The following is a 13,014-nucleotide window of genomic DNA, read 5'->3' as shown; positions in this document are numbered from 1 at the left end:
AAATCTTTTTCCTCTCTTAAATTAAGGAATCACTGCCTAGAGTGTTGGGTATGCCAGGGCACTAACAAGTTGGAAACATCAGATAATTTGCATAATGGGCAAAAACCGTTATGCATAAACCATCCCATGTTTCCAACTGTGGTTAATGTCCCTGGCATACCCAACAAATTAGACAGTGATTATGTAATAAAGATGTAAATATAAATCAAAAATGATGTCTAGTAGAATTGAAATACATGAAGCATTCCATGTTTATTTCCATAGTCCCCCAGCCCACTGACATCAGACAAAATGACTGCAAGGGAATTTGACTTGAATATTTAGCACTTGACCTTTCACTTGGCAAAATTTACATTCAGTTGTTACCTAAATATTGAGAAATTAACACACTTAACTTTCAAAGAGTTGTCAAAGAGAAAACAGTTGAAAATATAAATACTGTTAAAGTGGAAAATTTGACAGGGAGGAAACATTGACAAATAGCTATAACTCTCCAATTTTTTTGATTATCCTTCATTGATCATGATCTTTATCATTATCATTCATCTATAAATAGTAGTGCATCTCGATCCCGAAAAGAAATGCATGTATACATGTATAGGAAAAACACAAATACTTGACAAAGGTTTATTTGTAGCCAAGGGAGAGACAATTTTTTTGTGCATGTAAGGAAGCAAAAAAAGATAACTCCTTTTTGTATAGGTAGCATAGTGAAAAAAAATTGTAAAAGTTCCACTCAGCAATGTTTTAAGAAAATTGTAAAACTTTCTTCTCGCCAATATTACCACTTTTACAGTATAATGTGATCAATGATCAAAGTTCTTAGTGGTTTTTCTTTTAGCATAGAAGTTTCACATGAAGTGAAAATTCACAGCATATATGATACTGTCATTATAGCAAAATAACAGCTGAATTGATCAAATTAAACATTTCAAATCTCACCTCATTGTTTCCAAGTTCAACATACAGAGACTCCAGTGCATCTGTAAATCCTTTTCCTAAAACTGTAAATGAAGTTCCACCACTGCAAATAAAACAAGAAGACTGTGAGGCAATACTCACTAGTAATACCCCCGCTCTTATATGAATATACGCTCATGAATCAATATCTATGATGAGTAGTTGCTGAGAAAACTGCAACGAAAATTTAGTACAGATAGACTCATGGATAAAGGAAACTGACATCGGATTTATACAAAAATTAATCCCACTAAAAATCATGTTTCAAAAACCTAATAATATGAAGGAAAAAAAGTTTAATAGAATTCAATGTAAAAAGAAAGAATACACTTTCATAAATTTATTCACTGGGTGCCTCACCTTTGACTTTCAATTTTAACTGTGTTCATATATATATCACAGTCACTTTTGTTAAAAAATTGTTTTTGCCAAATGAATACATTTATATGTAGCACTTATTAGACGTATGATTCATTTTATAAATCATATTTTAGGTGAAAAGAGTTTCAAAAATATATCTAAAATAAAATTTAAAAATGTGTTAGTCTGATACACACACAAACGCTGCTCTCCAATAATTACTTTCTGCTTTTTTGGCCCAGTGGTTTTGAGAAGAAGATATTTAAAGATTTTTCCTACAATATATTTTAATGTAAAACTTTTGATTCCCTATTGTGGCCCAAACTTTCCCCTGTAGGACATTATTTGAACAATTTACAATCTAAACTACCTCAGGAAGCTTGCAAACAAGTTTCAGCTTTTTTGGAAGAGTGGTTGTTAAGAAGATGATTTTGAAAAGATTTTTCCTATATATTTCAATATAATACTTTAATATTTATTTTATTTTTATCCCCTATTGAGGCCCCAGCTTACCCTGGGGGCCATGATCTGAACAATTAAGAATCTACTCTACCTTAAAGTTTCAGCTTTTCTGGTACAATGGTTCTTGAGAAGATTTTTCTTGTTTATTTCAATGTAAAATTTTGATTGCCCTTTGCACCCCCACCCTACCCTGGGGGCCATGATTTGAAAAATTTATAGTCAACACAACCTCAGGAAGCTTCCATATGTTTCAGCTTTTCTGTTCATTTGGTTCTTGAGAAGATTTTTTAATGACCCCACCATATTTTTGCCTTTTCTTGATTATCCCCAAGGACCCTTTATTTTAACAATTTTGAATCCCCTTTACTCGGGATTGCTTTCTACCTACTTTAGTTAAAATTAGCCCAATGGTTCTCGAGTTGAAGTTAAAAATGTGAAAAGTTTACAGACAGATGGATAGCCACCTGATAACACATGATCAGAAAAGCTCACTTCAGCTTTCAGGGCAGGTGAACTAAATGTCCACTTTTTACTGAAAATTCTATAATTTTGAAAAGTGTTACTTGTGACCTAGAAATCAGTGCTTACCTGTTAATAGTTTTCAATTCTGATGGATCTGTTCCAGTTATTTCTGGATCTTTAAGGTACTCAAATAATTGTGATGAAAAGTTCCTCACTGTCTTTCCATCAAATGTCACTTCAACAGAATAAAATCCAGTGACAGTAGCACCATTTGGCCTGCAAACTATCACACCATTTTTGGAATTTTTCTTGTCTCTTTGAAAGAAAAAAATACATTTAATGCTTTTTCATTTTATAATACTGGAAACTTATGTAGATCTGAAAGATATGAATTTTTTTGAAATATCAGAGAATGTGTAAATATGCTCAGAAATGAAAGAACTTTGTAGCTTTAAGCAACAGACAATTTTTTATTTCTATCCTAAAATTCAAAGACAAAATAAAAATTTGAGGATATAGGAAAACTCTGAACACTTTCCCCCTCTTTAGGTATTTTTTTTCTTACAGAATGTCCTGAATTTTTCCATTGAATATTGTGAAAAAGGAGATAGGGGTGGCTAGTGTTGTCTTTACTAATCAAATCAAAAACTAGAAATATGCCCATAGGACATGAATGCCCCACCCAGAGTTCATAAGCTCTGCAACATGAAAATTTGTACTAGTGTATGAAGTTTTATGAAAATATCTTGAATAGTTTCTTTAAAACTAAATTTTAGACACAATTAATAGGAAAGTCAAAGATCATTGGATAAGTCAAGGTAAATAAAACAAGAGGCCCAAGGGCCTTGAATCGCTCTTCTGATAAACTGTACAACCTATCACTTCTATTTGAAGCCTCTAAGTATCCTGTATATTTAGATAAACCCTTGAAATTCCAATTCACATTCTGAGAACCCAAGATGATTCTAAGCCAACTAGTACCTGAGAGTTGGTCAGGTGATCTACTTTTCACTTGTCATTCTCTGAGGACCCATCAACTAAGTTTGATGATTCTAAGCCAATTAATACCTAAAATATTTCTTAAAATTATAACCATAAAATTTCAAAAGTAGGTCACCGTGACCTACTTTTCAGTTGTCGTACTCCAAGGACCCAAGATGCATCAACTGACAAAGTTTGATGATTCTAAGCCAACTAGTACCCGAAATATTTAATTAAAGCCATAAATTTTCAGAAGTAGGTCATGGTGACCTACTTTTCAGTCGACCTACTCCGAAGACCCAAGATGCATCAACTGACAAAGTTTGATGATTCTAAGCCAATTAGTACCTGAAATATTTAATTAAAGCCATAAATTTTCAGAAGTAGGTCATGGTGACCTACTTTTCAGTCGACCTACTCCGAAGACCCAAGAGGCATCAACTGACAAAGTTTGATGATTTCTAAGCCAATTAGTACCTGAAATATTTAATTAAAGACATAAAGGTCACGGTGACCTACTTTTCAGTTGATGTTTTTTAAGGACCCAAGATGCATCAACTTACAAAGTCTTATGATCATAGGCTTTAAAATGTCCAAATTATGCCTCTAAAACGCTTTGAATTCAAATGCCTCCAAAGTTCAAAAAGTAGGTCACTGTGACCTACTTTTTAATGATTCTAAACCTCTCGGTATTCGAATTAATGACCTTAATTGTTTTGAAAAAGATTAGCCGTAAAATTCAAAAAGTAGGTCAAGGTGACCTACATTTTAGTTGACATACTTCAAGGACCCAAGATGCATCAACTGACAAAGTTTGATGATCATAGGCCTTAAATTGTTCAAAATATGCACCTAAATCATTTTGAAAAAGAACGGCCGCAAAAAAGTAGGTCACCGTGACCTACTTTTGAGTCAACATGATATGAGGTCCTTAGATGCATCAACTGACAAGATTTGATGACCCTTGTCCTTATAGTAAGCAAAATATCATCATTTTAATAAAATGTAATTTTTGGTCAACTCTGAAGTGACCTTGAGACCACGCCCTTTGCCCCAGGGTAAATCCCCATGCAAATTTTAATCTACAACATATCCTCATCCTTTTGTGTAAGTTTGGTGATAATCTGCCCAGTGGTTCTTGAGAATAAGATTTTTTAGCAACCAGTACTTTTGTTTCTATTTTCCTAATTATCTCCCCTTGTTAAAGGGACACAACCCTAGTTTTAGTATAAAAGGAAGCCCTTGGGCCAAGGATACCCTGTGACAAATTTGACAATAATTGGCCAAGGGGTTCTTGAGTTATGGCCCATATTCTAAAAAGTTTACGCACACCGCACAAATGGCCATAGCATTAGCTCTTTGAGCCTTTGGCTCAGAAGAGCTAAAAATTGGATAGTTAAGAAGTTCTCACCAAATTATGTATCAGTACATAAGCTTACATTTAAATATCTTGAATAGTTTCTTTGAAACTAAGCTAATTGAAAATTAAAAAAAAAGGATATCAAGGTCAAAGGAAAGGTCAAGGTCAAAAATGTTCATGCAGTTGAAAAGCTCTCATCAGTATGAATCAGCATATGAAGTTTTATAAAAATATCTCGTATAGTTTCTTTGAATTTACTGAGCTAAATGCAAAGTATGAGGGAAGGATAGACAGAAAGACAAAAGGAAGGAAGGATGGAAAGACAGAAGACAGACACAAGAACACAATATGCCCTGACCATATTCATAGCGGGGCATAAAAAACCTTTTTGTGCTTGTATGTTTGGGGCTTTTTTTTAGGAGAGGGAGGGGGGCTTCACAAATTTAGATTGATTGATTGTTATGTTGTGTATTTGAATTTTTACAATCATATGGATCGAGACTTCACCTTACACCAGTACACCAGTAAAGAGCTTCATATTTAGACCTATGCTCAGCACTCATAGCCACGGAGCAGTTAGCTAATGTTTCTTTATTGTGCCAATGCTTACTAATTTTTAAGCTTTCATCTGAAAACCTGTGACTTTTACTTCTATTGGCAGGCTTGGAGAAGGAACAGTAACTACTAATGTTTATTTCTTAGGTTTGATAACACACAGTGAATGAGAATCAAACCCTGGCCTCATGGTCATGAAACAAAGTACCCTACCCCTAGGCTACCTTGTGACCTGGAGTCACAAATTTAGAAATAGTGATAAATAACAAATATCTAATGTTGAAATGAGACAGAAAGCACAGTCAATCATTTTCCTTCATCATAACTGCATATTTAACTTGCTCTGTTCTTTTATTTAAAAAAAAGGCCCATGGGCCAAAATGCTTACCTGAATTACCTTGGACCTGCTGCTCTGCAGAAAATTTTGCTTTTCTCCAGAGGAATATTTTTTATAAACATTTTCCCAACAGTATATATTAAATTGTACAAGAGGCCCAGGGGCCACATCGCTCACCTGAGCACTATGGCTAGGAAAAAGCAGAAATCACTTCAATCTTGAAAGGTTGAAAAGTTTAAATATAAAAGTGGTTGGGGGGGGGGGGGGGGTCATGAATTGAACAAATTTGAATCTACATTATCTGAGGATGCTTCCATTTAAATATGACCAATCATGGCTTTGCTGTTCTTGAGTAGAAGATTTTTAAAGATTTAACCTATGTATTCCTATGTAAAACTTTGATCACCCATTGTGGCCCCACCCGACCCCCAGGGGTCATGTTTGAACAAACTTGAATGTACACTAAGAATGCTTCCATATAAATATGACCAATCATGGCTTTGCTATTCTTAACAAATAGTTTTTTTTAAAGATTTTTACTATGTGTTCCTATGTAAAACTTTGATCGCCCATTGTGGCCCCACCCGACCCCCGGGGGTCATGATTCGAACAAATTTGTATGTACACTATCTGAGGATGCTACCATATAAATATGACCAATCATGGCTCTGCTATTCTTAACAAATAGTTTTTTTAAAGATTTTTACTATGTGTTCCTATGTAAAATTTGATCGCCCATTGTAGACCCACCCGACCCCCGGGGGTCATGATTTGAACAAATTTGAATGTACTCTATCTGAGGATGCTTCCATGTAAATCTGACCAATCATGGCTTTGCTGTTCTTGACAAGAAGATTTTTGAAGATTTTCCCATATATTCCCATGTAAAACTTTGATCGCCCATTGTGGACCCACCCGACCCCCGGGGGTCATGATTTGAACAAATTTGAATGTACACTATCTGAGGATGCTTCCATGTAAATGTGACCAATCATGGCTTTGCTGTTCTTGACAAGAAGATTTTTGAAGATTTTCCCATATATTCCCATGTAAAACTTTGATCGCCCATTGTGGCCCCACCCGACCCCCGGGGGTCATGATTTGAACAAATTGGAATGTACACTATCTGAGGATGCTTCCATGTAAATATGACCAATCATGGCTTTGCTGTTCTTGAGTAGAAGATTTTTAAAGATTTTTCCTATATATTCCTATGTAAAACTTTGATTGCCCATTGTGGCCCCACCCTACCCCTGGGGGTCATGATTTGAACAAACTTGAATCTACACTACCAGAGGATGCTACCAAATAAATATGACCAATCATGGCTTTGCTGTTCTTGAGAAGAAGATTTTTAAACTTAAGATTTTTCCTATATATTCCTATGTAAAACTTTGATTGCCCATTGTGGCGCCACCCGAACCCCAGGGGTCATGATTTGAACAAATTTGAATCTACACTATCTGAGGATGCTTCCAGGTAAATATGACCAATCATGGCTTTGCTGTTCTTGTGAAGAAGATTTTTAAAGATTTTTCCTATATATTCATATGTAAAACTTTGATCACCCATTGTGGCCCCACCCGACCCGCAGGGGTCATGATTTGAACAAACTTGAATCTACACTACTTAAACTACTTAAGTTTCATATTTTCAAGCACAGTGGTTCTTGAGAAGAAGATTTTTTAATGATGCCATTAATTTTCACAAATTCTTAATTATCTCCCCTTAGAAGAAGGTGTGGCCCTTCATTTGAACAAACTTGAATCCCCTTTACCCAAGGATACTTTGTGGCAAGTTTGGTTGAAATTGGCACAGTGGTTCTTGAGAAGAAGATGAAAATGTGAAAAGTTTACAACAACGACAACGACGACAAGACAACGGACAAATTTTGATCAGAAAAGCTCACTTGAGCCTTTGGCTCAGGAGAGCTAAAAAAATATCAAGCCAACTTGGAAATGTTTGAAAATTGATGGTTTAATTGAGGTTTTTGAGAAAACTTTTCTTTTTTTAGATGCTGAATTTAAAACTTTGATCCTCTATTGTGGCCCCATCCTACACCCGGGGGTCCTGACTTGAACAATTTAGAATCTACGCTACCCGAGGATGCTTCAACATAGGTTTCAGCATATCTGGCCCATTGGTTCTTCCGAAGAAGATTTTGAAATATTTTCCATATATATTTCAATGTAGATCTATGATTCCCTATTGTGACCCCGCCCTACCCCCCGGAGGTCATGATTTGACATAAGAATCTAGAAACTACTTTGATCCTCTATTGTGGCCCCGCCCTACCCCAGGGGTCATGATTTGAACAATTTAGAATCTATGCTACCCCAGGATGCTTCAACATAAGTTTCAGCATTTCTGGCCAATTGGTTCTTGAGAAGATTTTTAAAGATTTTCCGTATATATTTCAATGTAGATCTTTGATTCCCAATTGTGACCCCGCCCTACCCCCGGAGGTCATAATTTGAACAATTGAGAATCAACACTACCCAAGGATGCTCAAACATTTAAGATTCACCTTTTCTGGCCCAGTGGTTCTTGAAAAGAAGATTTTATTTATATTGACCCACCTTATTTTTGTCTGTTCTTGATTTTCTCCCCTTGTAAGGGGAATTGGCCCTTTATTTGAACAATTAAAACTTTCCTTCACCCAAGGATGCTTTGTATTAAGTTTGGTTAAAATTGGCCCAGTGGTTCTTGAGAAGAAGTTGAAAATGTGAAAAGTTTACAGAAAGATGGACAACAGATGGATGAACGGACAGAAGACGGACAAAGGGTGATCAGAAAAGCTCACTTGAGCTCAGGTGAGCTAAAAATCCCTCGTCTGTTTTTTTATGAGGTAAAAAGGAGAGAAAAGCCTCCCTTTCAGATTTATTCTCAAGATAACTGGCCTGAGAACCAAGTTTTTAATTTTTTAGGCCTAAGTTTCACTTTTTCTTGCCCAGTGGTTCTTGAAAAAAAGATTTTTCAATGACCCAAACCTTTTTGTGGCTTTTTTTAATCTCCCCTTGGAAGGGGGCTTTGCCCTTTATTTGTAAAATTTAGAATCCCCTCTGTCCATTAATGTTTTGTGCCAACTTTGATAAAACCAGACAACAGTTGTTCAGGAAAGCTCATTTGAGGTTAGGAAAGTGTCTTCTTCTACAACCCCCCCCCCCCTCTTCACACACACACTCACACACAGATATTGGTTTAGTGATTCAAGAGACAAAGTCAAAACAGTGAAAAGTTGACAGATGGATAGACAGATGACAAATGATCAGAAAAGCTCATTCATGTGGGCTAAAAAGTATCAATTTTATTATTATTTTTTGTTTTAAATTTGGGGTCGGCTTATGCCATCACTTTATGCAGGCCTTTGATTGTTATCACATGATTGCAATAAATTAATCCAATTATTCTAGTCTGTATTTCAGCAAAGTAAAAAATATGATGAGAAACTTTTGATGAGTATTTAATACTAATACACTTATTTCACAAAATATTACATACTTTGCACTTGCACATCAGTAGATGAATCACAAGCTGGTGAGATATGAGAACAAACAAGATATCTGTGAGCCAAATGCTCTCTAGTAATACCCAGCATTGATGTGAATATAAACACTCTGAAGTGAATGTACCCAAGTCCAGTTACGGACAGACACATGGATGAACAGGAAGTTGACATCAGATTTGTATAACAAGAAGCCCATGGGCCACAACGCTCACCTGAGTAACTTTGGCCTTGCTGTTTTTCACCTGATCCCCCCCCCAGTAGTACTTATTGTGGCCCCGCCCTACCCCAGGGGTCATGATTTGAACAATTTAGAATCTACACTATCCCAGAATGCTTCCACATAAGTTTTAGCTTTTCTGGCCCAGTGGTTCTTGAGAAGAAGATTTTTAAAGATTTTTACCTCATATTTCAATGTAAAACTTGGATTCTCTATTGTGGCCCCGCCCTACCCCAGGGGTCATGATTTGAACAATTTAGAATCTACACTACCTCAGGATGATTCCAGATAAGTTTCAGCTTTTCTGACCCAGTGGTTCTTAAAAAGAAGATTTTTATTTAAAGATTTTTACTACATATTTCAATGTAAAACTTGGATCCCCTATTGTTACCCAACCCTATCCCCAAGGTCATAATTTGAACAATTAAGAATCAACACTACCCAAGGATGCTTAAACATTTAAGATTCACCTTTTCTGGCCCAGTGGTTCTTGAAAAGAAGATTTTATATTGACCCACCTTATTTTTGTCTGTTCTTGATTTTCTCCCCTTGTAAGGGGGATTGGCCCTTTATTTGAACAATTAAAACTTTCCTTCACCCAAGGATGCTTTGTATTAAGTTTGGTTAAAATTGGCCCAGTGGTTCTTGAGAAGAAGTTGAAAATGTGAAAAGTTTACAGAAAGATGGACAACAGATGGATGAACGGACAGAAGACGGACAAAGGGTGATCAGAAAAGCTCACTTGAGCTCAGGTGAGCTAAAAATCCCTCGTCTGTTTTTTATGAGGTAAAAAGGAGGGAAAAGCCTCCCTTTCAGATTTATTCTCAAGATAACTGGCCTGAGAACCAAGTTTTTAATTTTTTAGGCCTAAGTTTCACTTTTTCTTGCCCAGTGGTTCTTGAAAAAAAGATTTTTCAATGACCCAAACCTTTTTGTGGCTTTTTTTTAATCTCCCCTTGGAAGGGGGCTTTGCCCTTTATTTGTAAAATTTAGAATCCCCTCTGTCCATTAATGTTTTGTGCCAACTTTGATAAAACCAGACAACAGTTGATCAGGAAAGCTCATTTGAGGTTAGGAAAGGGTCTTCTTCTACAACCCCCCCCCCCCCAACCACCACACACACACTCACACACAGGTATTGGTTTAGTGATTCAAGAGACAAATTCAAAACAGTGAAAAGTTGACAGATGGATAGACAGATGACAAATGATCAGAAAAGCTCATTTACGTGGGCTAAAAAGTATGAATTTTATTATCATTTTTTGTTTTAAATTTGGGGTCAGCTTATGCCATCACTTTATGCAGGCCTTTGATTGTTATCACACGATTGCAATAAATTAATCCAATTATTCTAGTCTGTATTTCAGCAAAGTAAACAAGAGGCCCAAGGGCCTTAATGGTCACCTGAGTATATTACAACAATTTAGAGGATCCATAGAGTATAAAATGAACTGAAAGGTGAGGCTTTGTTGCCCAAAAGCAAGAAAAATAGGATGATCTGGATCAACAAAATAATTAGTTTAGCATTCAGTAACAGTTCATAATTTAGGTTCTAATCTGTTTCCCATTATCACCAATCACCATACAGTATATTAACAAACTATCAGTGCTTCTATATTATTTTAATTCCTTGTTGAAAACTCTTTCATTGACCTCTCTTGGTCTTTGATGAACATTTAATAAGACAAGTTATTTTTGTCTCATTTTTATTTATCTATTACTCAAAAGTCTAACTGATCATTAAAACTATGAGGGTACTTTTTATATTATACAATAAAAATTCTTGCATAATTCTCTTATTCTATTAACCTTTCAAATACATTATATACAGTGATTAATTATCAAAAGTAAATGGCAAAGGGGAATAACTCCTCTCAGAAGAATACAAACTAGTTATAATTGTAACGGGGACCGTTACAGATGTTCCCCAAACGCTCCCCAACACCCTCTTGGTGTCTTATTTTCTGTAAGCTTCATTAAATAAGGCAATGAAGTATATCGTCATTTTTCGCATTTCATGCGCGCGCATGTGCATGTATGTGCAGGATGACCATGTCATCCCGTCTATACTATTAATGCATCTTTATTTTCTCAGTATCAAAACATTTCATTAAAAATATATAAGTTCCGGCTATATCAAGTATATTGGTCATCTTAGCATTGCGCGCACGCGCACCTGCATACATGTTCATAATGACCATGCCATCTTGTCTACACTTATAATTTGTCTGTTTATTCTTAGTATCAAAGCTTTCCATCAAAAAATATAAAAGTTACGGCTATATTAAGTATATTGGTCATTTAACATATTTCACGCACGCGCATGTGCATGCATGTACATGATGTCCACATTATCTTGTCTACACTAATTATATCTGTATATTCTTAATATCAAAGCTTTTCATCAAAAAATATAAAAATTACGGCTATATTAAGTATATTGGTCAATTAACACATTGCATGCGCGCGCACGTGCATTCATATGCATGCATGTGCATGATGACCATGTCATCTTGTTTACACTTCTAATATATATAAATATTTTGAGTATCAAAGCATTTCATCAAAAAGTATCAAAGTTACGCTTATATCAAGTATATTGGTCATTTTATGCTTTGCGCGTGCGCGCACGTGCATGCATGTGCATGTTGACCATGTCACCTTGTTTACACTTTTATTATATTCTGATATTCTGAGTATCAAAGCATTTCATCAAAAAATATAAAAGTTACAGCTAAATCAAGTATATTGGTCATTTTACGCAATGCACGCGCACGCACATGCATGCGAGTGCGCGCAAAATGACCTTTGTTCCGCAAATCTACATAACATTCCTATTCACACTAAAAAGGTTTCACCTCAATCGGATGTGTAGTTTCGGAGATCACTCGTGGACAAAAAAGTACCCAGGAAGAAAAATAATAATAACTAGATGAGATCTCGTTGCGAGCAACGAGTAGGTCTTCCGTCCGATTTTTCGATAAGATGAGATACGATTTTGACTATGATCTTTGTTAAAAGATAATAATATATAGACTTCCCTAACTAGATTTCATTCTTTTGATTTATATAACATTATTAAAAAAGCTCTAGATGACATGCTTTTGGCCCCTCTCAGCCCCTAATTTGAGGGGTCAGTCCCTTATTCTTGATATTAAATGAAAGGTCTTGTGATTTTGAAGAGTTTTTGTTCAACAACTATTCAGAGATTTCTTTTCGTTGTGGAGATATGCTGAATGGAAATATTTAGGGGCCACCCCTCCAAGTCCTTAATGGGGCCGTTTGACAAAAATTCAAAGGGTGCATATTGTTTAGAACATTATTCTGACCATCTTTTGTTCAGTATTGCTTATCAAAATATTCCCCCTTTTCGAGATATAAAGCATCAAAGATGTAGCATTCTGGCCCCTTGTGACCCCTTATTACGTGACATATGATCAGAATCTTATCATATATTGTAGCAAATTGTTAAGATAAGCATCTTTGCTTCAATAATGTATCGCAAATTATTGATCATTAAAGAGTTAAAGATGAAAGATTTTTGACCCCTCTCAGCCCCTAATTTGAGGGGTTATCCCCTTTTTCTTGATATCAAATAAAAGGTCTTGTGATTTTAAAGACTTTTTGTTCAACAACTTTTCAGAGATTTCCTTTCGTTGTGGAGATATGCTGAATTGAAATATTTAGGGGCCAGCCCTTCAAGTCCTTAATGGGGCTGTTTTGCAAAATTTGAAAGGTTGCATTTTGTTTAGAACATTATTCTTAACATCTTTTGCTCACTATTGCTTATCAAAATATTCCCCCTTTATGAG

General features: G+C 35.6%; 1 protein-coding gene across 1 annotated transcript in view; it reads right to left on the bottom strand.

The window, feature by feature from the left end:
• LOC133195298 (plexin-A4-like) overlaps positions 1–13,014 on the bottom strand; it is a 169,035-nt gene that overhangs the window by 21,581 nt on the left and 134,440 nt on the right. Inside the window, exons 16-17 of the mRNA XM_061331149.1 lie at positions 2,371–2,559; positions 943–1,024 (exon numbers count right to left, since the gene is read on the bottom strand). Of these exons, the coding sequence (XP_061187133.1) occupies positions 943–1,024; positions 2,371–2,559 (271 nt within the window). The remainder of the gene's footprint in view (positions 1–942; positions 1,025–2,370; positions 2,560–13,014) is intronic.

This window comes from Saccostrea echinata, unplaced genomic scaffold (genome assembly GCF_033153115.1).
Source record: "Saccostrea echinata isolate AGI-Se365-2 ecotype Australia unplaced genomic scaffold, CSIRO_AGI_Sech_v1 ptg000029l, whole genome shotgun sequence".
NCBI lineage: Eukaryota > Metazoa > Mollusca > Bivalvia > Ostreida > Ostreidae > Saccostrea > Saccostrea echinata.
This window is presented reverse-complemented; position numbering and strand designations above follow the sequence as displayed.